The sequence below is a fragment of the Aspergillus novofumigatus genome, assembly GCF_002847465.1.
Source record: "Aspergillus novofumigatus IBT 16806 chromosome Unknown P174scaffold_4, whole genome shotgun sequence".
Lineage (NCBI taxonomy): Eukaryota > Fungi > Ascomycota > Eurotiomycetes > Eurotiales > Aspergillaceae > Aspergillus > Aspergillus novofumigatus.
This window is the reverse complement of record NW_020194277.1, coordinates 3699792-3723105: the sequence shown is the minus strand read 5'-3', so window position 1 is coordinate 3723105 and position 23314 is coordinate 3699792. Positions and strand designations below refer to the sequence as shown.

The 23314-nt window shown below is 50.0% G+C and overlaps 9 protein-coding genes and 2 non-coding genes across 11 annotated transcripts; 6 read left to right on the top strand and 5 right to left on the bottom strand.

The window, feature by feature from the left end:
• Positions 1-222: 222 nt before the first annotated feature.
• psrA (putative general stress response phosphoprotein phosphatase Psr1/2) lies at positions 223-2172 on the top strand (the record flags this gene model as incomplete). The annotated part of the gene is made up of 5 exons (XM_024824941.1): positions 223-253; positions 346-1526; positions 1592-1741; positions 1797-1895; positions 1960-2172. 5 exons carry the CDS (start codon positions 223-225, stop codon positions 2170-2172), a joined length of 1674 nt encoding a protein of 557 aa, XP_024683394.1.
• Positions 2173-3291: 1119 nt separating this feature from the next.
• On the top strand, positions 3292-5088 carry P174DRAFT_442137 (putative protein phosphatase PP1 regulatory subunit Sds22). The gene is made up of 7 exons (XM_024827506.1): positions 3292-3681; positions 3800-3831; positions 3889-3960; positions 4017-4313; positions 4365-4439; positions 4488-4890; positions 4947-5088. Exons 1-7 carry the CDS (start codon positions 3546-3548, stop codon positions 4964-4966), a joined length of 1035 nt encoding a protein of 344 aa, XP_024683393.1. The 5' UTR covers positions 3292-3545; the 3' UTR covers positions 4967-5088.
• Positions 5089-5405: 317 nt separating this feature from the next.
• Positions 5406-6463, bottom strand: P174DRAFT_460839 (uncharacterized protein; the record flags this gene model as incomplete). The annotated part of the gene is made up of 4 exons (XM_024829929.1): positions 5406-5958; positions 5985-5995; positions 6039-6163; positions 6448-6463. The coding sequence occupies 4 exons, from the start codon at positions 6461-6463 to the stop codon at positions 5406-5408; spliced, it is 705 nt and encodes a 234-aa protein (XP_024683392.1).
• Positions 6394-7939, bottom strand: P174DRAFT_390443 (aldo/keto reductase). Its single transcript, XM_024823484.1, has 4 exons — positions 7749-7939; positions 7491-7677; positions 6637-7424; positions 6394-6576 (listed from the first exon to the last, which is right to left on the bottom strand). The coding sequence occupies exons 2-4, from the start codon at positions 7633-7635 to the stop codon at positions 6550-6552; spliced, it is 960 nt and encodes a 319-aa protein (XP_024683391.1). The 5' UTR covers positions 7636-7677; positions 7749-7939; the 3' UTR covers positions 6394-6549.
• Positions 7940-8576: 637 nt separating this feature from the next.
• abaA (transcription factor AbaA) lies at positions 8577-11438 on the bottom strand (the record flags this gene model as incomplete). Its single annotated transcript, XM_024831918.1, has 4 exons — positions 10659-11438; positions 10425-10601; positions 9373-10353; positions 8577-9304 (listed from the first exon to the last, which is right to left on the bottom strand). Exons 1-4 carry the CDS (start codon positions 11098-11100, stop codon positions 8577-8579), a joined length of 2328 nt encoding a protein of 775 aa, XP_024683390.1. The 5' UTR covers positions 11101-11438.
• A 459-nt stretch (positions 11439-11897) lies between these two features.
• Positions 11898-14988, bottom strand: mrd1 (RNA-binding ribosome biosynthesis protein MRD1). The gene is made up of 4 exons (XM_024821299.1): positions 14727-14988; positions 13853-14611; positions 13347-13619; positions 11898-13288 (listed from the first exon to the last, which is right to left on the bottom strand). The coding sequence occupies exons 1-4, from the start codon at positions 14952-14954 to the stop codon at positions 12071-12073; spliced, it is 2478 nt and encodes an 825-aa protein (XP_024683389.1). The 5' UTR covers positions 14955-14988; the 3' UTR covers positions 11898-12070.
• Positions 14989-15123: 135 nt separating this feature from the next.
• On the top strand, positions 15124-16302 carry P174DRAFT_442131 (dynein light chain DYN2). Its single transcript, XM_024827505.1, has 7 exons — positions 15124-15283; positions 15338-15360; positions 15413-15446; positions 15496-15530; positions 15585-15611; positions 15669-15738; positions 15790-16302. The coding sequence occupies exons 1-7, from the start codon at positions 15253-15255 to the stop codon at positions 15852-15854; spliced, it is 285 nt and encodes a 94-aa protein (XP_024683388.1). The 5' UTR covers positions 15124-15252; the 3' UTR covers positions 15855-16302.
• Positions 16303-16480: 178 nt separating this feature from the next.
• P174DRAFT_195620 (rhodopsin family protein) lies at positions 16481-17573 on the top strand. Its single transcript, XM_024821298.1, has 7 exons — positions 16481-16585; positions 16716-16769; positions 16843-16876; positions 16934-16958; positions 17019-17051; positions 17102-17142; positions 17210-17573. The coding sequence occupies exons 1-7, from the start codon at positions 16555-16557 to the stop codon at positions 17397-17399; spliced, it is 408 nt and encodes a 135-aa protein (XP_024683387.1). The 5' UTR covers positions 16481-16554; the 3' UTR covers positions 17400-17573.
• A 119-nt stretch (positions 17574-17692) lies between these two features.
• On the bottom strand, positions 17693-20126 carry P174DRAFT_431678 (sodium:solute symporter family protein; the record flags this gene model as incomplete). Its single annotated transcript, XM_024825707.1, has 7 exons — positions 17693-18266; positions 18324-18942; positions 19002-19036; positions 19092-19101; positions 19159-19651; positions 19733-19931; positions 20038-20126. 7 exons carry the CDS (start codon positions 20124-20126, stop codon positions 17693-17695), a joined length of 2019 nt encoding a protein of 672 aa, XP_024683386.1.
• A 1048-nt stretch (positions 20127-21174) lies between these two features.
• On the top strand, positions 21175-21246 carry P174DRAFT_t92. Its single transcript has one exon. It is a non-coding gene; the product is annotated as a tRNA-Glu (tRNA).
• A 100-nt stretch (positions 21247-21346) lies between these two features.
• P174DRAFT_t93 lies at positions 21347-21418 on the top strand. Its single transcript has one exon. It is a non-coding gene; the product is annotated as a tRNA-Glu (tRNA).
• The last annotated feature ends 1896 nt before the right edge of the window (positions 21419-23314 follow it).

The window sequence follows — 23314 nt, the reverse complement described above, 5'->3', positions numbered from 1 at the left end:
GTGACTTTACATCTCTCGAGCCGCGTTGTCCCCTCTCGGCGGAACCCTGGTGGTCATCAAGTGTGTGTTTCGACATAACACATCGCCGTTATATCTCCTACGCCTCTTGAGTTGTTATTGTTGATTCCGTGAATCTCGCTCTGCTAGCCTCCAGATGCTCGGAGGGAGCTCCGAGCGAGGTTCCCCCCCAACACATCCAGTAAGCCCACAGGAGAAGTGCCGATGCCTGCCAACGCGGGCAACACCGACTCAGGTAAGAGCAATCTGTTTGTTGCTGCTGTCATATTCCGTCACTGCGGATCGTCGCGGACCCATCACAAGACTTGCTAACGCTGTTCTGACCAGGTCCTGGATCGTCGCTACAGGACAATGCCAAAGACTCAGATGCCTCTACTCAGTCGAAACCGGTAGAGCCTACTGAGCCTACTGAGCCTGCTTCTGCGCCCGTTCCATCGACTCAGGCTCTTGGCCCGAATGCCCCGACAAATACGAACGACCCGTCCAAGCAGCAACATTTGCTGGTCCCAAGTCAATCCCGTTCATCGTCCAAGGCGGATGGTCAATCGACGTTAGACAATAGACAGGATGCCGCGCATGATGATTCGGAAAACACGCTACGAGGTTCGAGAAGAAGCATCTTGAAGGGGCGGAGGGACAGAAGTAGAGGGAGTAGCAAGAGATCTTGGCGACCATCTCAGGGGCCAACTGGTATCGGGGAGCAAAAGACAGCGACTGATTCTGAGGCGCGGGACAACCCCAAACCAGAAACCAAGCCCAAGGTTACGCTCAGGCTGTTTGCCTTTCTAAGTTGCTGCTCGTCATCTGGTGTCGACCCGGACGACTCTGCGATTCCGCCGAAGAAGACTGCCAGGCGACCATCGGTCCCTGCGACCCAGCCTACACCGGAGAAAGCTGATCTCAATGCCAATCATTCGAACCGGACGGAATCTGAAGAAGCAAAGCTCTTTGGAGAAGAGAAGCCGAACCTGACTGTAACTTTAAAACAACCTTCCAAGGAGGAGGATAAACCTGCCATTACCTCCGAGGAAGGCGCTCAGCTCGATACCAACCTGTCCGCTTCTGATAAAGTCGAGTCCAGCCATGAACCAGCCTCACAGTATGGCCAAGTTGATACTTCTCGCTCTGACGCCCCTCAGAATGCTCAAATCCCAGTCATAGTCGCAACTGAGATAGAGAAGGCCCACGATCTCGCGATCAAACCGGAGGAGCCTGTGGGGTCACTGCCACTGCCCGTTACTGAGGACAGCTCACGTTCCACCGAAGCGCAACCAACTTCGTCTGCAGTCGAATACAACGATGTAAAGTCATCGCACGAAGAAGAAACTACTCTGCCAGCGGAGATTCCTCCCCCTCCCCCTCCGCAAGTTCCTATGGGGAAACAAATACAGATCGCGACTCCCGAGAGATCCCAGCAATGGCTTCTACCCCCTCCCTTGCCACATTTGCGGAACCGGAAATGCCTGGTTCTCGACTTGGATGAAACGCTGGTCCACAGTAGCTTCAAGGTAAGTCGCCAGCCTCTTAAGCCCTTTCGTGTAATGAGCTACATGTTTCTGACACACCACCGCAGGTTCTTGAGCGTGCCGATTTCACGATCCCTGTGGAGATCGAAGGGCAGTACCACAACATCTACGTGATCAAACGACCTGGAGTCGATCAATTCATGAAGCGTGTTGGAGAATTGTACGAGGTGGTTGTCTTCACTGCCTCTGTTTCTAAGGTGAGTTCTCCTATCCCAGTACCATACCATGGACGATTTCTCATTTGGACGAAAGTACGGCGATCCTCTACTCGATCAACTTGACATCCACAATGTTGTTCACCACAGGCTCTTCAGAGACAGCTGCTACAACCATCAAGGTAATTATGTCAAGGTCAGTAGTCTCGTTCTGCAGCGAAGATCACGATGAGAGCAAGCCATTGATATCTCTACTATAGGACCTCTCACAGGTTGGCCGTGACCTTCGAGAGACGATTATCATCGACAATTCTCCAACTTCATACATTTTCCACCCTCAACACGCGATACCCATCAGCAGCTGGTTCTCTGACGCCCACGATAACGAGCTTCTCGACTTGATCCCTGTCCTCGAAGACCTTGCCGGCGCACAAGTAAAAGACGTCAGTCTGGTCCTCGACGTTGCGATGTAATCTCTGTAACTTTATCTGTTCCCGGCATTTTTCCGCATCGAGCTACACTCTCGATCTTTTACGTGATTGCAAAAAGAACGGCTCCCGCAGAACCGATCCCAATTGTTCGAGACATGCGGAGGTGCGTCTTTCGTCGTTCAAGCACTGCCAAGATCAGGAGGAGAAAAGTGCAAGCATCTTTTACCAGAATCTGCGGGGTCACAGCTTATGTTTGAATCTACCATAATCACTTCCTCTGACGTTTTGCCCCTACCCCTTCTTCTATTCTCCCTTCCTGTGACCCATATAGACGTGTGGGCCAGCATTTTGGTTTCGCCTGTCTGTGATTTTCTAGACTGAGTCTTACCTATTCATCATCCATCCTGTTTCTTTGTTTAAGCATCCTCTCCGATCACGTCTCCTTCTCTTCTGCACTCCGAGCGAGCACATACCATATCCCCCACAGTTTCGTTCCCCTTCTCCCTTGTTCTTTTTCATTGATCCGTTGCGGTATGAGAGACCCTTGCATCAAGCGGACGTCTATCTTGGCTTGTAGCCAAAGACTAGGTCTCTTATACACGCTCCTCTGCCATCAACATTATCTCTGCTTCAAATCCTTGTGCTTCATTCCCACCATCAACGTCCCTCCAGAGCGCACGTCGCTGTCCAGTCTGTCGATACCTTTCTTTGTTGTTTTGTGATTACCCCTTCAACGCCAGCGCCCTCTTGTCATTCTTCAGCCCTGATTCGTTTCTTGGAACTCTGCCTAAGGAGCGGCATCTCCATAAAGGTCCCAGTGTGCAGGTCACTGTCCCTGGTATTTCGCAAAGCATACCGTTGATTCTACACTTGGCGCAGAATTGTGACCTTTTAATGTATATGTACCTGTTGGCTCCGGCGCATGTGCTGTATATAAAAGCTCTTCCCCGAATACAGCTTGAACCATGTCCCGATGACAACACCCTAAAGAAGACATAGGCAAAGTAATTGCGAACCTCATTTTCAGGATTAATTTTATCACATCTAGTTCTAATAGCAATGGACACGATGCCGGCGGATTGTCTCTTGGTCATTCTAACAGAAGGTGGACGGGGAAATACCGCCCAGTGACGATTAGCGGAGAATAATCATCACCATCACCTGCACGCCACCACGGATAGTACCAAAGACTTACATGTTCAAGATACAGAGCTTCTTTCTTTTTAATGTGACTTCAGCCATCTCACTGACCAAAAAACTGCGCCCTGCGAATTCCTCCTAGGCCCTCCATAATCGTGTCCACCTACCCGGTTCTGGCCCTCTTACGTAGAAGAGCTCCCCGCACTCCGTTACGCGTTCCTCTGAGCCATCAATCAAAAAATTTCTCCGTCTGAGCTTCACAACACTTTGCAACGATGAAAGATAGTAAAGGCTGGGATGGGAAGCTGAGAGTTGAGCCTAAGGCTACGATCACGAATCCAGAGGCGCTGGAGGATCCAAATTACTCGGATTCTGATGCGCCGCCGGTTGAGGAGATTGAGGCTGATGAGGGTAGGTCAATTTCCTTGTCATGACGCACCGGAGTATTGGCTGCAGCTTTGTTCCGAAGTGATGTTTGACTGTCGGCGCGTTACGGGCGAATATCGAGTGACTAATTGAATTGTTGCAGATCTGCTCGAGGGTGAGGATCCAGACACGCAAGTATGTTTTGTCTACGATAGGGTCCTAGTTTGGGAACTCGGGCTCATGACATGCTAGGAAATCGACCTCGTACATTGTCGCATCACTTCTATCCCAGCTTTGCGATTAGAACGATTCCCCAAGCTCCAGGTGTGTTGACCCGCAGCCCATTCGGGCTTACAAGGCTAATGGTACGATTCATGTAGAGAATATGCCTCCGACAGAACCAGATTACTCGCATCGACTTCCCCTCCGAAATCGCGCCTACGCTGCTCGAACTCGACCTCTACGATAACCTTATTTCGCACGTCAAGGGTCTCGATGAGTTCCGGGATCTGACGAGTCTAGATCTGAGCTTCAACAAGATCAAGCACATCAAGAATATCTCGCATTTGGTCAATCTGACAGATCTTTACTTTGTTCAGGACAGGATATCCAAGATTGAGGGGTTGGAGGGCTTGACGAAGTTGCGGAATCTAGAGCTGGGGGCGAACAGGATTAGGGTGCGTGAGTTCCAGGAGTCACATGGGGAAGGACTGGGCTGAATGCAGCAGGAAATCGAGAACCTTGACACTCTGACCTCGTTGGAGGAGCTCTGGCTCGGGAAGAACAAGATCACGGAAATGAAGGTCCGTCTATTACCTCGCCATATTTCCGACCAAGCTAACTCAACCCAGAACCTCGAAGCGCTCTCGAACCTCCGCATCATCTCCATCCAGTCGAATCGACTCACCAGCATTACTGGCCTCTCCTCGCTCAAGAACCTCGAAGAACTCTACCTATCCCACAACGCTATCACCGACCTCAGCGGGCTCGAGTCCAATACCTCGTTGCGTGTCCTGGATTTCTCCAATAATCAAGTCTCGAAGCTGGAACACCTCTCCCATCTGAAGAACCTGGAGGAGCTGTGGGCGTCCAACAACGAACTCTCGAGCTTCGAGGAGGTGGAGCGCGAGTTGAAGGATAAAGAGAAGCTGCAGACGGTGTATTTTGAAGGGAACCCATTGCAGACCAAGGGCCCGGCGGTGTATCGAAACAAGGTGCGGTTGGCGCTGCCGCAAGTTATGCAGATTGATGCGAGTAAGTTCACGTTCTTGGCTGTTCGGGCTCTAGGATGGGTTGCTAACGATTACTAGCCTTTGTCCGGGTCGGGTGATGTTGTATGGAAGGTATACATTGATAATGATCATGATAACAATGCATTTGTGGGCGGGATTGCCCAAATCGCCTTTCATCTAGACTACGGAGCTATAGGACTGCTATATGTAGAAATGATGTATGACACATTCATGGTCAATGCCATATCATATGGTTGACTCTGCCAACGTATTCGTAGGCGTTGCAAAATCTGTCTTGCAACTTGCTGTATGGCCTCGTGCGGAAGTCCTGTATGTCCTCTCCAGTAATATCTGGCCTTGAACGTGGTATACACGTTCTGGTCGTCCCAGTGACTGCCAACCGACCCGCTCTGTTTGCAGCAGCCAGGAGTCGGCGCAAGGCATCCACATCCACGGTGATGCGATGAAGTCTCTGCATGCTTCTTTGAGCATGTCGAGACCAAGTCGATACGAAGCTCTGGTCGCGCTCTCATCCACTCATCTCTCCCCCAATCTATCCACGCCAGCCTTCGCTCGATCCCCACTCCCATCTTCCTCCTGCGCACGCCCTTCACTTCCCTCCTCTAGAATACTCTCCCCAAGCCCCTCCCGATACAACCTCATTAACGACGTAGCACCCAGCCGCTTATTCTCCTTCATCATCTGCCTCTTCAAGCGGAACGGCTCATGCCTTTTCCGACTCATCGTCTCGTCCGCCAGTTCCTTCAACGGGATCCCCGTCTTCACAAGATCCCGGTACTGGTACGTCGAGTCGTAGACGCGGAAGGTCCCGTGGAAGGGGTTCCGCTGCAGCGCAGACTCGTGGTTATGCCTTGAGGGCAGGATCTCGCATCTCAGGAAGTCTGGTTTGAATCTTGAGTCTGGTCTTCTGGTCCTTGATTGTGATGACGGCTCAAATTGAGAGTCGTGGTTGGGGGTGTGGGCAGCGTCAGGGTCGGTGTTGGGGAGGCGGATGGTTAGCGGCGAGGAGGAGAGGGCTTGTTTTGCGGCGTCGGGGAGTCGAAGATGGCGAGGATGGGGCGCGTGGGCGCTTTGGAGGTGTTGGTTGTGTCGTACTTATTTTGCTCCTTGTCAGATTGAGAAGCAAGTTGGGGTGAAAGAAAGGCGTACCTTTAGGTTTCGGAATGTGACGACTTCGCCGAATTTTTGTAGAGCGCTGAGGATTAGTTTGCTTTCGGCGAGGGAAATGGGGGCGGGGTTTGCGACGATGTGGATTGCCTGCGAGGCGAGGCGCCCTGCAGGAGGGGCATTGTGTTTAGGAAGTTGATGCTGCAGTATGCATGGGTCTGGTCGAAGTGGTTGGTGATGGTGAGGGTTGATGATGCTGTCTCGGCGTGTTGTCGCTCCGATAGCCGATCTGCCTACGGAGTATTAAGTCGGCATATCTGCGGCCTTTCACTATTCCTCTAGCTAAGATATGATGCTACTGGGAGATCGAGTGAGCATAGTTTCATGCGATCTATTCACAAATGCTGCATCGAGGTCATAACTATGTACTGGAAAAACTATGGTATTTTACTTTCAGCGTAGGACATCAATCATCATCCACCAACGGACCGAGCAGTTATTCCCGCCTACATTGCTGCGGTGCCACTCAGACCACCGGAATCTATCCATGCATTTAGAAGATGGGAGCGTAGAAGCCGTACTAGACGAGAAAGCGAATTAGTGATCTGAACTGGGATCAAGCTGGCTAGGCTGAACTTACAGCAAGAGGGTCGTTGAATCTGAGGTTCCGGTTCAGGGAGCTGATGGCCTCAATCTCGCTGGTCTCAAGATCCCAGCTGGTGACATCGAGGTTCTGAGCCAGACGAGTGGGGTCGTTGCTCTTGGGGATGACGGCAATGTTGCGCTGCGTAGCCCAGCGCAGCAGGACCTGAGCGGGGGTCTTGCCGTGCTTCTGAGCGATACCCTTGATAACGTCGTGGTCGAACAGCTTGGGAGTCTCGTGAGCATCCTTCAGGTCCAGCTCGACGAAGCTCAGAGGACCGAACGAGGAGTACGCAGTCACGGCAATACCCTCCTTCTGGGCATAGGTGACCAGGCGCTCCTGGGTGAGGTAAGGGTGGTGTTCGATCTGGAGGGTGGCAGGGCGGATACGAGCGTAGCGCAGCAGATCCATCAGCAACTGAGCGCTGAAGTTGCTGACACCGATGCTGCGGGCCAGCTTCTTGTCGACCAGCGACTCCATGGCGGTCCAGGTCTCCTGAATGGAGGCGTTGCTGAACTCCAGCTTGTTGTTCTCGGACAGCCACCCGGGAGGGTACCGAACGGCAGGATCGACATACTTGAGCGCAATGGGGAAGTGGACAATGAACAGGTCGAAGTAGTCAAGGCCCCAGTCGGCCAGCTGCTTGCGGCAGATGGGCTCGACGCGGTCACCGTCGTGGAAGCTGTTCCAGAGCTTGGACACGATGAAGAGCTCTTCACGCTTCACAATGCCTTCCTGAATGGCACGGGCAACACCCTTGCCAGCCTCGACCTCATTGCCGTAATCTGCGACGGTCAGGACTCTGTCGCTCTATCTTTTTGCTGGAGATTGAGAACATGAGGGTTACTCACCACAGGCGCCGTCGAAGAGACGGTAACCAGCCTTGATGGCATGGTAGATCTGGTCGGCGCAAGTCTCGTTGTTGACCTTCCAGAGGCCAAAGCCCACGAGGGGCATGTCATAACCGCTGTTGAGCTTGATGGATGGGGTAGTCATTGTGAATACAGTGAATTCAACAGAATTGAATCTATTTTGACCCTGTGACGGATAAGAAAACTCTCAGAAGAAGCTCTTACAGACACTCGATAGCAGGAAGACGCAGGACTTACAGGGAAGAAGAGCGGCAGCTGGCGGATATTATTCTTGTCAAAAACAATCAGTAGTAGGAGGGGGAGGGGCAGCAGATAAAAGGCACGCGCGCATCATGGTCAATAATCATCTCCAAATTTACATGGCCCGGACCACTTGCAGCCCCATACCAACCTCATCTGGAATAAAGCCGGCAGGGGGAATTGCGCTGGGAAAGCCAATGAGCCGTCGACAAAGCAGGAGGTTGAGGCTAAAGTGCGTGGGCAAGTGGGATGGTTAATACCGGCTAAATGCCTTGTTTCTGCCGCCGGCTGAATTCCAAAAAAAAATATCTCCAGGAGATACGGAAATGGACCAAGTTACCACGTATTCCGTCGGAACGATTTTGGCTAGATATTCCCGAAATCTTCGCTCTGAAGTATCCATAATCTATCAGCGGTTCGTTGAGTCCAGAAAATCCACCTGTAGTATTCCGGCAAAAAGTGATGGCCGATATCGAAGGATTCCCCGCCATCCATCTACACACTCGAAGGATTGACATCAGACGTAGAAGCAAAAGGACATGGTACCATTATCATTACTACGAGAAAGATTATAATACATTGAAGGACTTGGAGAATAATAAGAGAGAGGATGAGAAAACATATTAAGTACTTCGAAAAGTGAACACCAACCCCTGGAGAAAATGACCCAAGCCCAACAGCAATGCTGCGCTAAGTTCTCAATATAAAAGACACCGAAGTAGAGGAAGAGTTGAAAGAGAAAGAAAACGAAAATGGTATCTGAACACAGTTTTGGCAATATCATTACCATTAAGAATAGAAAGAGTTTCCAATGGATATAGTCCTTCATTGGACCGCCTCAGCTGCATTGGTATCTGTATAGGCGGCACTAGCATGGTCGGGTCCTGCCCCATTCATGCCAGGATCGTCGGGCATGCTGCCCACGATCTTGTCCATCAGGTCATCCGGTCCCATCAAGCCCTCGAACCCGTTGGGTGGGTGTGACTCGCGGGATGCCGGCGTCTGATGGTCGTGGTGATGGTACGGAAGATGCGTGTAGTTGTTGGAGCCAACGTCGCTTGGAATGGTCGTCGAAGGAATCGGAGGGCCCCATGCGCTCTGGCTATGTCCGATTTCGTCCATTGACTGCGACCCAGGACCAAAGATATTGTTCAAAACATTGCTACTGTCGTGAACGCCAACGCCGTGTTGCTGAGAGGGCACATAGTGGTTGTCGTGGCTCAAGGTGTACCCTGCAAGGTTATGGTGCGACAGGGACATGTCATGAACATTGAGCATCACAGGTCCGCCGCTGGAGACATTGAGACTTGATGGCTGACTGGTCTCCTGCGGCGGCATGCCCGAGAAGGAATCCAGGATGGAAGTGACAGCAGTTCTATCCTGTAGTCCATCTTCGGCTTTTGTGACTGAGTTCAAGAAATCAAAGGAGCCTGTCTGATGATACATATTGGACATGTTCTCATGCGGTGGCGGGTACAAAGGCCAATGCGATTGAGAAGTTCCGTTGTGATGCAACATGTCGTGACCTTGAGGCGTGTGATACACGTTCGGGGCTGTGGTTTCAGTAAAATCGAATCGAGAGACAATGGGGGCAGGTCAATCCCCGTGGCCGGCTTGGGACTATTCATTATCGTTCGGTCGGGTGGAGGAATCAGCTTCCTCCAGGTTGTCAGCCCAACCTCGTCAGGTCGAGTCTGGCGGAACTTCCACAGTAAGATTGCCATCCTCTTGCTGCCGTCGCTCGGATGGCCAGAGCCCTGATGAGAGACTCGCCGCGAGTTTTGAGAGATCGCTCGGATCTCTTGGACTGCGGACAGCGAGCGGAAGAACTGCCGGATATGTTCATCTGCATTCTGGTGCCGTCCTGATTTTTCGGCCATCTGCTTGTCCTGCGTGAGTTCTGTGAATAGTTTCGCCCACCACGACGACTCAAATGGGGGTTTCACTTTAGTGGACAGTGGTCTGGCAAGGTTGTGATCGGCCTTTGACAACCGATGGCCATCTTCATATATGTATGTGCTACATGTCCAGTTGTCCATCTGACTGAGTACCGTGGCATCAGTCATGCCAGGAGGTGCAAAGTCTATATCCAACTGAATCCCCAACTTGGAACCTGGCGGGGGGAAATCATTCATCAGCTTCAGGCTTGCTTCGAGCAGAATGATCTCGCAGTCCAAGGGGCCGTCCAGCTCCTCCATCACGGAGTTCAGATGAGGGAAAGTAGTTCGCCAGTCCCTGACGTTCTCCAGGGGCATAGGGGGAGCGACAGGGTGGTATTGGTCTCCTTGAAGACATGTGTACACATGGAAAGCTTTGTCGACCTGGTTCGCCTGCTGAGGCGCGCTCACCCACATATCAAAATTGAAGCCATGGATCGTATCGGTACTCCGTTCATGCATGTTCGAGCCCAGGGTGTAATGGGGCGGAGGAAGCTCCCCAACATAAGGCTGCACTGGCCTCAGATGATCATGGTAAGCCGCGTGCATGTGCCCACCATAGTGACTGGGCAGAGGATGGTCCAGCGAAGTTCTCCATTTAGGACCAACTGACTGATGTTGATTGCTTGAGCGGTCTGCCGGTTGCTCTCGGACGAGTCTCTCCCCTAAACATTGTCATGTTAATGTAACTCGTCTAATGGCAGAATGAGGATTCACTTGGAGCAAGTGGCCTTACAATCGGGGTCACCCTTGAGAAAGGAGTCAAGAACCTGCAAGTGACTTGAAACTTGCTTTCTTGTCCTCTTCTTGCCGGTCATCTTGTAGATATACTCTGCAATGAGTTCGTTTCGGCCATACGACTTTCCTCGTTCAGACCACTTTCTTCTACCCATGGGTGGGTTTGCCTCCAGCGCTAAACAGTGTTACCACATACAGTACAGATCGATGTCAATAGCAGATCTTCAGTTACCTTGCTGGAAAGCGTCCTCGAGCTCATCAGACCAGACCGGTTCCCCATCCTTGCCAGTGTCCCGCCGAGGCCGCGCCCGATACTCCAAATACTTTTGAGATTTGAGGTAGCTTCTTCCCCTACGAGCGCCAGCATGATTCGGACCGAGTGACTGGACACGTCGAAGCTTTTTCGCTTGAACTCGAGCGTTTAGGATGTGGTGAGGATGCAGACCGGTAGCAGTCGGCATGGGATGAGGATGCACAGGGGCATGGGAATATTTATAGGCCAGATGCTGTAGATGGTCATCACGACCACTCACCCCACCGTGAAGGATAGCGTCTGAGTAGGACTGTACATTGCCCGAGGTGTTCTGGAGAGCTCGATCCGTATGGTGTCCGATGTTCTCCAGACTTGACTGATGCTGAGGCGCAATACACTCGGGCTGCCAGTCAGTAGCCATCGGGGTGGACACCAACAAAGGGCTCTTGGGAAAGAATGACAGATTCCAAAGAGAAAGGGTGTGGTGAAGCCCGCGAAATGCTTACTGCCTGGCTAAGAACGCAGCAGGCACCAAGCAGCGATCAAGAACGCAGATGATGGGAAGAGAATGTAAGAACCTGGGAAAGAGAATGTGGGTGCGAACAACAAGATGTTTATAGGGAACCATTTTCCCTTGACGCTGGGAGGGTTATCAAAGCCCTAGTATCTACATTGCTCGACCGTGCTGCTTGTTTGGCAGTAGCCCTTCGAGAGCACCCTCGGTCGTCCAAGGCGGCCGTTTGCCCTGTACTTCACGCGTCCAAACAAGGTGACGAGGAGAGTAGGGCAGCGGCCGCCTTGCTGCAACAAATCAGGAGTGAGGAAGAAGCATGAGTTGGAGGGAAAAAATAAGGGGACGCAAGGGGCGCTCACAGAGGGCACGATCCAGTGAGCACCTGCTCGGGGATTTTGATGCTGCGCACACTCAAAACTGGCGCTCGCTGTTCAGGCAGGTACAAAAAAGCCAGGTCCAGTTGAGAGGTGGCAAAGTGAAGAATGCAAGACGTTGGACAAGACAACTGAGGAATGTTGAAGCTCTTTACTAAAAGGACATGAGGAATGTAGGTCAGAACGCAGGGCAGACAGCTCTCCTCCGATTCTGCCGTGCAGGTATCCCAAGGATAAAGGAGCTAAGCGTATATACAAGAGGGAAAGATTCAGGATGGACGTGATATCGCGCCAGGTAAGTGGGATGGAAAGTAGAGGCTCAATTAAGATGCACGAGGTGCTTGATACGCTCTGCAGGACGCGTATGTACGTACTGACGGCTACAGGAACGTGTCGGCCGGGCCTGCTTGCTTCCGTGCCTCGACTTCCGCTCAAGCAAGGGATGATATCAAAGAAGTAGTTGTCGTTGCAGTAATGGTCCCTATACACAGGGAGAAGGGCTTTTAGGTCTCCTCGTCCTCCTGTGCCCCTACAGTGAACTTTTTGCGCCCGGTTCCTGTGAGCTTTTGCAGTTTGACCCTGTCCAGCTGCTCCCCTACTTTCTTCTCGATCTGCTCGATCTCTTGTTCTGGATCGATGGCCTCCTCGTTTGCGAATTCCAATACCAATCTTCTACCCAGGAGATGCGTATTCTTGAGCGCGTCCATGGCATTTTCCGCTTCGCGAGCGCTTACGAAGTCAGCAAAACCGAAACCACGAGCAGACCGGTCAAACTTCTGAGGAACCCGCACAGAGCGTAGCTGCCCATAGGCTCCAAAGAGAGACCTGACATCTTTCTTGGTTGCTTGGAATGGTAAGTTCTTGATGATGATTTTCGTGCGACGCGCCGCAATTTTCTTTGCTGTATCCTCACGTCTTCTCTCCTCGGCAGCATCCATGGCCTTGTTAGATGCCCTTACTACCAACTCATGTTGATCGAGCTTGTAGCCATTCATTGCAGCAAGAGCAGCCTGTGCCTCAGCTTTCGTCCTGAAGTCGACAAAGCCAAAGCCCATGCTAAGTGTCTGCCCAGGTCGTTTAGGATCAGGCTTGGTTTTGATCCTGGCCGAAACGAAGCCCTCCAGTGGCTTGAACACCTCCGTGAACTTTTCATTGGTCGTGGAAAAGTTAAGGTTCTTTACGAAGAGGGTCGATGTGACCACAGGTTCGTCCGCATCTTCAGCTGCGAAAGTGTCGGCTGTCGAGAAGCCTTGAGACACAGCCTTGGTCTCGGGGACAGAAGTCTGCGGCGCACTTGTCGCATCGAAGAGGTTTGCAGGCGCTTTTTCTAAAAAGAGGATAGAGTCTCCCACTTTGCGGTATGCAAGGCCTTTGAAAGCCTTCTGCGCCTCGTCTGGTTTAGCAAACTCAACAATCGCTATTGTACCACTTGGGGGCATTAGTAGTCTTGTGATCTGGCCATATGGCTCGAATAACTTTCTCAAATCATCAACCTTGATGCCATACGAGAAGTTCTTTACTAAAATGGCAGTATTTCCTCGCTCCCGCTGCTTGAAGGCGTCGAGATTGACACCGTTCGCTGTGAAGTAGGCTTTGGTTTCCTGAATGACATGCGTCTCAGCATGCGCTTGCTTCACGGCGGCATCTGCCGAGGTGGGATCTAAAAGATCAGCTTTGGAGACACCAAGTCGCTCGGCCACCGAGGACATGACAGCATCAGTCTACAAATATCGTGTTAGCCGGCTCATGGATATAGCGACTATTCGAATCTAAACTCACATTCATGTATAATGAATTCCAGCTGAATGTGGACGAAGAAGCCTCCAGCTTTCGTTTGATCTGCTTTTGTTTCTTGAGGGGCAATTTCGACAGTTCATGTTCGTCGATTTTGTAAGTCTTCTTCGCAGCAGCCGGCAAGATGTGCATTAAGCGGCCTTGAAAGTGCTTTCCATCCAACTCTTTGTAGGCCTGGACGGCCGCATCAGGCTCGATGTACTGAACGTAGGCGAACCCCTTGCTGGTGGTAGACCGAGTGTCAAATGCAACGTGAATCTGCAACCATTAGCGAGAGTTCGTTAAGGGTGCTCTTTTGTGTCAACGAAGTAGAATGTGTTCAGTCGAGGTTGCTCTTCAGATATACAAGAAGCATCTACTAAAATCTCTTGTCCTGTTCGCATCATGTGCTTTTGCATCAGATGTCCCTATCAGGAAGATCATCATTCGAGCAACTCTCTACCGGGAGGAGGCGATGGAGGGCAGTGAGAAAGAAAAAGAATAATACGAACCTCTTCAACTTTGCCAAACTTGGAAAATACGGGCTCTAAATCTGATTCACTGGCATCGTAGGGTAGATTTCGAACAAATAACCGCGAGGAAAGACGTATATGCTCAATATTCGTGTCAACCGCTTCTTCCTCGGTCGATGACTCGACAGCAGCCTTGCCATCATCCGAGTGTTGAACGCCGGCTTTCGAGACAGTCGCTGGCTGAGGCGACGGATCGGGTTTTCGCTGGGCTGTAGAGTCGAATTCAGCCTGCTCGTCCTCGTCTAGTAGACCTAGAAGACGGCTCGTCTTCGAACGAAGCCAATCGGCATCCGAGACTGGCTCTGGCTCTTCCTGCGTGTGGGAAATAGCTTCACCCTGGTCATCTGCATTTGTTCTCTCATGCTCTTCCTCCGTTTTGTCCAAGACCATTGGTTCGGGTTCTGGACCATGGGTCACCTTTGGTACATCATCCACTCTCGCTTTCTTCCGCTGCTTGTGAGAATGCTCCTCGACTTGTTCAGTCGGATCATCGCGCTCGTCTTCCCGCTGGTCACTTGTCGCTGGTTGATTCTGAACTGTGTTGAGAAAGTCTTCACCATTGGCCCACGTCTTAGTCTTCGAGGGGCGCTCTATTACGGAAAGATACTCTTGTAATTGGGGATCCTTCTGGGTGTTATCCCCGTCCCGTTTACGTTTGAGTGTGTTTCCTGTGGTTGAGTCATTTGAGGCTGATTCTTTCTTGTGTTTCTCTGCCTTTTTCACGGGCTCAGAGTCAATCTACAATAATTCTGGTCAGTCTCAAGACCAACTTGGCAGCAAGTCAGCGGGCGAAGATGAAAATGACAGCAGAACATGGAGCCAAAATCAGGATTGTTCGCAAGAAATGACATACCGGTTTAGCAATCTCTACTGAGATCTTGGACAACTTGACATATGTTTTATTGAAGTAAGAAGCCGCTTGTTGGGCTGCCTCGGGGCTTTTGAAGCCGACGAAGCCAATCCTGCGCTTGGGAAGTACATGAGCGTCTGTGATCTGGAAGCGGCTCGAAAAATGCTTCCTCAATTGTTCATTTGTAAATGTCGGCGGAAGGCCAGACACGAACACTCTTGTGTTCTCCATGATTGTGTCTTGTGGGTATAGAGTTTCCGCAGATGATCAAGTGGGAGCCAAAAAAATTTTGGTCGATGCTCCCTTATAGTGCAAAGGCGGTGAGGAAGTTTTGGGCATGGCCCGTGCACATCATCCAACGCGATGGTCGTCGCATCGGTGTTTGGGCATCTAATTATGACGATGTTTATACTCTGAAGGTTTATTCTCAATTCACATTTCATCTTTCAGACCTTAAGATAATTTCTTTCTCAATCTATATTTGCTATCTCTATCTGCACCTCTTAATCGCCCTATCTCTACCGGAAGCATGGCCACCGAAAAGAAGGAGAAGCTGGAACGTAAGTGTCGCGTTGCTGTCAACTATTATGAGCGCAACTAAAACTCTTCCATAGCTCAGATCAAGTCCGTCGATATGGTAAGGGAGCAATTATTTCAGTCACGAAGCAGGTACTCATTTCGTTCAATAGACGGAGGAGATGCAGCAAGAGGCTGTTGAAGTTGGTACGATTTCTCTTATCTTCCAGGGGAGTTCGGCAGCTGATCTTTCTAGCCACTGAGGCGATGGAGAAATATCACATTGAGAAGGTGTGCATACGACTCGGGTTTTATGTTGTCCTTTAGGATACTTACCATTATCAGGACATTGCCCAGTACATCAAGAGAGAAGTGCGCTCTATCCGTCCGAGATGTCATGGGTCGATTGGCTGACTCGCAATTTGGCAGTTTGATTCGCGCAAGGGAGCGACATGGCATTGCGTTGTAGGAAGAAACTTTGGCAGCTTCGTTACACATGGTACGCATTGGGGTCCTCATCCGCTCCGAATAGCAACTAACGTCATTCTAGAAACGAAGCACTTCATCTACTTCTACCTCGGGCACTGCGCCATCCTCCTCTTCAAGACGCAATAGAATCATACATTATGTTCACTTCCTACTTTGGGGAAGGAGAGTCGGCTTTACGAAGCCCTTCGGCTGAAAAGTGGTAACCCCGGAGTTGACCTTTCGGGAACAGTCACAGACGGAAGAGTGGTGCGCTGCTGCTGGACATAACGGACCTCGGTTGCTGCTGGACAAGTCCAATGTGTCTTGTTGATACAGTCCTCGGCGGCACGCTGCATGAATAGCTTCACCTGCTTACCTTGAGCGACTTTAAACCTCTTGTTTTCTTGTGAAATTTTTGAGATAGAAGTACTATTTTGTTTGGAAGACATGTGCAAACATGGCCTGATGGCTTGTCTATTATGTTTACCGCCGTACAACCCTATATGAGAATAGGGCCTTGGTAGCATCCTGTGTCACACTTGACTTGGCCCATTATTTGTATTGTGCCTGTTTCTGATGGCGAAAATGTAGAAGGATTCTTTGGAATTTGAATGAACAACACAACACATGTTCTGTCTGTTTCTCTAATCTGAAAACAAACGCCAAGACCTAAGCCACGGCGCTACACGTCACCTGATAACCGCTGCCTTGGCCCCTAGACCATCTTCCATTTAACAGGTCGTAGTTTGTGGTTTCATATCTTATATTCCAGCATCGTCTTATACTATAATCGGGAAATACTCAATAGACACTAACTCTGGGGACTTTGTGGCTCGGAAATCTCACCATGGCGATTTGCATCACATTCGGAACTCATGGTAAGGTCTCGCCCAGCAACAAGACACAACTATGTCTCCGCAATATATTGCTGGATACATGGCATTGTTTGTCCGCAAGCTCGCATATATGCATACTAAGTTCGCTCACACTGCTAACGCCGAATCACAGAATTTACCTCGATGCTGGAAGGGTACGAGAATGTCAGAGCATACTGTTACAACTGTGAGTACCTGATTGAGGTCACATGAGATGTACCTGAACCGTGAAATGGTGATGTACTGATTCCGACTTGTAGGCCAACACTGGAACGGACACTGTATAACTCGGTGGTATGTCATGAACCCAGAATCTCATCACGAAGGTATTGCTAATGAAGTATTTTCCAGGCCGTGGTTTACCGTTTGCTTCATTGTATGACCCTGCAAGCTTATAGATGCCACGTGAACCCGAAGCTAATATTCACGATTCTAGCCCTGTATCCCTCTCTCGACACACAAGTACAAGGTGAGTCTTCTCCTCAGATTGCACATCCACAGGAGTCTAAGACTTAACAGGAAGTGACATGCTACACGTGCCGATTTACTCAAGACCTTCGGTAAGACTATGGCATATTCCGCAAATTGGCGTTGAATTCTCCATTTTCTCTCGCTAACTGTCTACAGCGACCGCCCTGATATCACGCCGGATACAAGACCTCCGCAAGGCATACCGCCAGGTCCTGCACCGCCGCCGCAGGCATACTATGCTGCTGGTGCTGCGGGCAGCGGTTATCCGCCGCAGGGCTACCCACCCCCAGGACAGGGACAGCCACAACCCCAGGCGCCACCGCCGCAGAATTACAACTATAAATGATGAGCTGAGAGCCGCACTGATTTGTTGTCGTCTTTTATTTATGATGTCTATCATACTTTGTGGATTTGCCTCGTTGTGTTCAGTAATATACCACAGTTGAAGAGCATGCAAGTGTTGCTAGGATTATGTCAATGGTACGGTGATTAATAAAATTGATACTATCTACTTAAGGCAACAAATGGGGTATAAATCGAGCATGAAAAAATGAGATCTCATGGATCCCAACACAAAAGGCAATAATCAAACATCACTTCGTACCTTCCGTCGTCAGAATGGTTCCACGAAAAAGAGCTTCAAATGCCTGTCTTTGGTTCCATCTTCTCTGTTGGTGTCGCAACACCAGAAGAGGTATCTTCGTGCTCTCGTGATTTCTGGTCAACAAGGGCCGGCCTCTTCCCTGTGACATCGAGGGCCATGAGTCTGACGACCCGCATGATACTTTGGCGACCTTCCCAGAGAGGGAAGATGACAACACCAAATGTAGTGCAGAAAAGCCAGATCAAACCAACAACCACCCAGCCGGTGAAAAACTTCTTGCTGAAAACGTATGAAGAGCCATACATGGGGATTGGCCACAACAGCAGAAAGCAGACCACCATGCCGACGGTCAGCGTACGAGAGTAGAGAGCCGCCTTGTTGAGTTTGCGCTGTTCCTCTTCCTCCGCTTGTGCATCGCGTACGTCGAGCTCGCCGGGAATTAGTTCGATGTCGACGTGCGCGGCCGCTGCGACATCTGTATCGTCGACTTTGCGAATAGACCGCATCGACTCGTAGTCATAGTTTTGAGTGCCGAAAAGGTATGTCAGAGCCGGCGAGAATATGATCGGGCTGAGCAGAGCCGCGACGTTACCGGCAAGCATAGGGTAGCTGTTATTTTCAATTAGCAAATGGGAACAAACTGCCAGAGGGCAATACAAAACTCACTTCGCCCCGGTACTTGCGACGGTAAGTTCACCATATTCCTTCTTGGCGGTCACGAGCCAGGCAATAAGTGACACCGCAAGTCCAAGGACCGGTGAGCATGCGGCAGCAATCCAATTTTGTTGCTTCCAGACAAGAGTCATGGCCCCGGGAAACACTGCAGAGGAGATAATGACACCCATAAGCAAGTACAGATAGCCCATGCCAATTCCGGCGTAGTAGAGCCCTGTCGCGAATGCAGCCATGATGAGAGCGAAGGCAATACAAGACATGTGAGAGACCCACACTAATCTCTTGCCCTTGGCGGCAGGGTTGATGTACGCCTGATAGACATCGTAAGTGACGATAGAGGAGACCGCAATCAACTGAGCTGAGAATGCCGAAGTAACTGCCATAAATACCATAAGGGTCGTGCATACAGCTCCGCTATAGCCCAGAAGCTTGACAGCAGCGAATGGCAGTACAAGGCCAGCGGTGACATCGTCGGAGCTAATTCTTTGGGCCCCCTCGAGGGCAAGTGCAGAGATTCCCATGGTGGTCGCGCACAGCCAGGGTATAGCAAACCAGCACAGACCTCCAATGACATATCCGGGAAAAGCGTGGACAGGACTTGCCGCAATGGCTGGAAGTAATTAGTATCCTCCGGACACAGTGGTTCTTTCGAGGACAGAATAGACGCACCTTTGTTGTAGTATCCATTGTCAAGGAACACAGTGCTATTTACAGTCATCAGCAACCTGACATGAAGCCCGAATTATGCATGTTACTAACCCGAAGTTACCTGCAAAACAACCGTCAGAGTGTATGTCCTCGTACAGGGCAGTCTAGGGGTACATACCGACAAGGTTAATCACCCAGAAAATCCCCCCTTCCTTGGACCTCATGGTAAGGTAACTGCCTTGAGCGTTGCCTTCCACTGGATGAAGCTCAGAGGCTGCAACCAGTGCATCATACACTTTGCCAGGAGATCCCAGCTCCGCATTCGTTGCATAGGCGGAGAACGCGAAGATGAATATAACAACGATAATGACCACAGTGTGCATGTAGTCGGTGATAAATGTTGCTTTGATACCGCCAAAAAGTGTGTAGAGCACAACACCTATGGGAAGTAGGAAACAGGCTGCAGCTGTGTGAACCCCAGTCAAAGAAGTCAAAACGGCGGAACCACCAGTGAGTAACATGGCAGTGACGAGGATATTGGTCATGAGGCAGAATACAATGAACACTAGATGCACTGCAGTTCCATATCGCGCGCGGAGAGCTTCCAGGAAGGTATGGGCGTTGGGGGCTCGTCTTTTGAGCTCGATGGCGAGTGTCGCAAACAATATAATCTGAACGCAGGCACCTATTCCCGGTCAATATCAATAATTCTGTCGCATCAATCAAAGTCATGGTTTGCCCTTAGGACTAACCTGAAGCATAGAAGAAGGGCCCGAGACACCGTACTGGTAAGCCACAGCTGAAGATTGCAGAAGGGTAGCTGCCCAAGTCCAACTACTGACAACAGCTGCGGCGACCAAACCCGACTTTACAGACCGTCCGGCGGTCGAGAACATTTCAGATGTCTGGACTTCATGCTGATATCTGTAAGTGGATCCCTTATTAGCGTGGCTGCGGGTCAAGGTAGAGGCATTGCACCGGGTATTAGGTATACCACGATGAGGACGGACATGGGAAGCTCTTACCTCCTCAAAGCCCAGGTAATGAAGATCATCACCAACGCAAAAGCGAAACCCAATCCAATAATGATGCCATAGCCAAACCCTTGCGATAGGGGGCAACAAACTTGACCTCCTCTGAGGACATGTTTGACAGCCTCTAATTCCCTCTCGATTCAATGTAACAGAGTAGTGTATTAGAGTGTATAAGACGGCGGAGCTTGTACCGAGATTCCACGTGGATTACCACGCTGATAATCGCCAGTAGATCTGTGGAGTCTGCTCTGTATCTGGACCAGAGCAGGAGGCACCTTCCATACATATAGCCGTTACTGCAGACTGCATATCAATGGAGCTTCAGATAATTCTCCGAATTCGCAGACATCATGCTGATCAAAATTATGCTTCATGTTCAGATAGGAAATACGAGCCGCTCGTGACTCCGCGATAAGAGCATATTTTCGTAATCAGCATGCCCCAGGACCCTGGAGAACGACTTGCTATCAGTCTCATCCTGATGTAGGGACCCCAGGGCCACTGGCCCAAGGCGCCACTTGGGGTTGCCAGTGCTCCTCCCTCCTTCAGTTCCTGTTTTCGAATTAGCTTTCTGTACAATTCCGGTAGGATGGAAGTAGGTTATCTCTGACAGCTTGAGTTTGAACGTCATCATTGGCGGACGTTGTTTTCGTAGCTCATCCTTATCAGTGGATGTTAGTTCGAAGCGGATGCGATTGGTTGTTGAAGCGGTGTTTTTGATAAGGCGGCCTTCCGGCCCCGGACTCCTTCGATATCATGATAGCGGAGTGGTTGACTGACTAGTTATGTAAACAGTTAGCAACATGGTTTTGGTCAGAGCTGCCAATGGCATTATTCAAGGCCCTGCGACTACCTAGGAGGGGCGATCACCAGCGCAAATGGCTTGAGTAAAATTCCAGGAGTCTTGACGCAGCGGAGCTGGCCGATGCCAATAGACTGGAGGAACGTAATGTTCGTTCCGTCGAGATCTTCTACATCAGTGAAAAACAGGAGACTCAGGCCATGTACCATGGTCAGAACTAGAGCGCTGAATAGAGTGATGCTCGAGTACATCGAGTAGCATGAGTACCATGTAACGAGAGCCTTTCCTTACAGTATAGTATCCTTTTAAGGCACCATTTTGCTTATAAATTCAAGGAACGCCAAATTATATCAGCCAGTCCGATATGGTGTAACGGCTAACATCGCCGTCTTTCACACGGCAGCTCGGGGTTCGACTCCCCGTATCGGAGCTTAATTACGAAATTTTTTTTTTTTTAGTTTTGATCATCTTCCTCCCTCCTGATGAAGATTACTTATATAGCAGAAAATTCTGCTGTCACCATCAAATAATCCGATATGGTGTAATGGCTAACATCGCCGTCTTTCACACGGCAGCTCGGGGTTCGATTCCCCGTATCGGAGCTCATCAAATTCCCCAATTTTTTCGTCTTCCATTTTTTTCGTTCTTGGTTTTGCTCATGTCTACTACTGATGGCCTCCGACAACTCCGTTCAGATAATGGGCAATATACTTCTGTGCGCTTTATTCCCACGTCGGGCCTGTCTTTTGGTCTGACTCATGAAGCGGCTCTGCCATCCCTTTACTATGCGACAGAAATACAAACTGGTGGACGGCTGGGTGACAGCCACAATCACAGTCACAGCCACCTCCATTCCTTAACATTCTGATGTCCGTGAGCCGGACTGGGGATGGCTGGGTGTAGCTGCGTAGGATTGTTGTCAGTCCGTGGCTTTTGACTGAGTGGCTCAGTCAACCTTAATATTATTATCGACTGGGCCTCTAGCCCTGAGTCCAGCCGTGGATTCGGGGAGCAGCTCAGTTGCCGACTGTCACTGATGGTCGTTCTACGCGAGTACTCAATCGCACGAAGCGACCGGGGATTATCTACTGATGTCCTGAAGAGGAAAAGTTTTAGATTCCCGTGTCCACAATAAAAAGTTGTGCAGGGCTGCAGGCCTTCTCCGCCCCTGTGTCAGGATGTTTAATTAATAATATGAGCTTACTGAAATGCCACCGTCTGCGGATTGGTAGGGCGCAGTACGCAAAGCGAGGACCGAAAATGTGTACTTCAAAGACGCCATGCAGAACAGAAGTAGATGAATCCTGGTGTATTCGATGTCCAAGCAGGTCTAGACCTTGTGTCGATGATAGTGGCATCAATTTGCGAATCGCGAACATTGTTGGGAGATGAAGATCGCTATGGGCAAGACCGCAAGTCTCGCATGATTCGCATCTGCTGTGTCCGAATATTAATAGTAAGTTCGGCATACGGCTTTTCCCTTTCTGCTCAGAATTGGAAGTGATCGTCCTCCCTTAATTCTCAAACGGAACATACGGATAACGGGGCGACGATTCAGCTTGTCTATGGGTAGTGCTGTGTATAGTATCCATGGCAGATTTTGAAATCATTCATGCAAAACTAATCTGCCATGTACATAGCACGACTACCTAAACTCACTACAATAATGATTGTACATAGAAATGTGTTCTGAACCATGGACGGGCATAATTGCAAGCCGGTTTAAGCCACAATTCAAAATCTCGCCGAGAGTTCCAAGTCCGCTGAAAGCAGAGGCTAGAATAATAATGGAGCTGTCACCGTCGTTCTACGGGACTACGACAGGCAGAATTTGGATGAGTCGGGCCCACCAGAGTCGACTAGTTTTCAATTGTAAGCAATTTTGGCCAATTCTTTTGGTACAGCTAGTGGATTGTTCTCCATCCCCAGGCACACAAGACTTGTCATTCGAGGCTACGAGGGAAAATTTGGTCCCTAGCTACGTACAGACCTCTTGGCGGTCACTAGTCGTTAAAGATTAAGAGCGTTCATATTATTACTGTCAACGACTCAGCATTCGATTTGGAGGATAAATAAAGAATCAAGCTCATAGGCTCATAGCAGCGACGGAAACCTAGGAAGATGGGACGCTGGCTGCTTCCACTTTGAAGGTGCATGCGCAGACTTTGCCTCGAATTCCACTGCTGTTACTTTGACTTTCATGCCTATCCATGGATATAGATGAATGGCAATAGAATATTTGAAGCATCTAGATAGCTGATACGATGTAAATATTCCTACTCCTTGCTCAATTATATGGGAGGTGCCGATGTCTAGACTCGTGAACTCTCTACTGAACCCTGGATACCAAGCTGAGCAATCCCCAACCAGATCACATTAATATTATTATCACTGCTCACTCCATTTCAAACCAACTCAAAAATCATTGTAAAATAATAATCATTATTTCAGCATTCCTCCGTACCACAGTCTGCCAAAACCCACAAATCCACAGGACC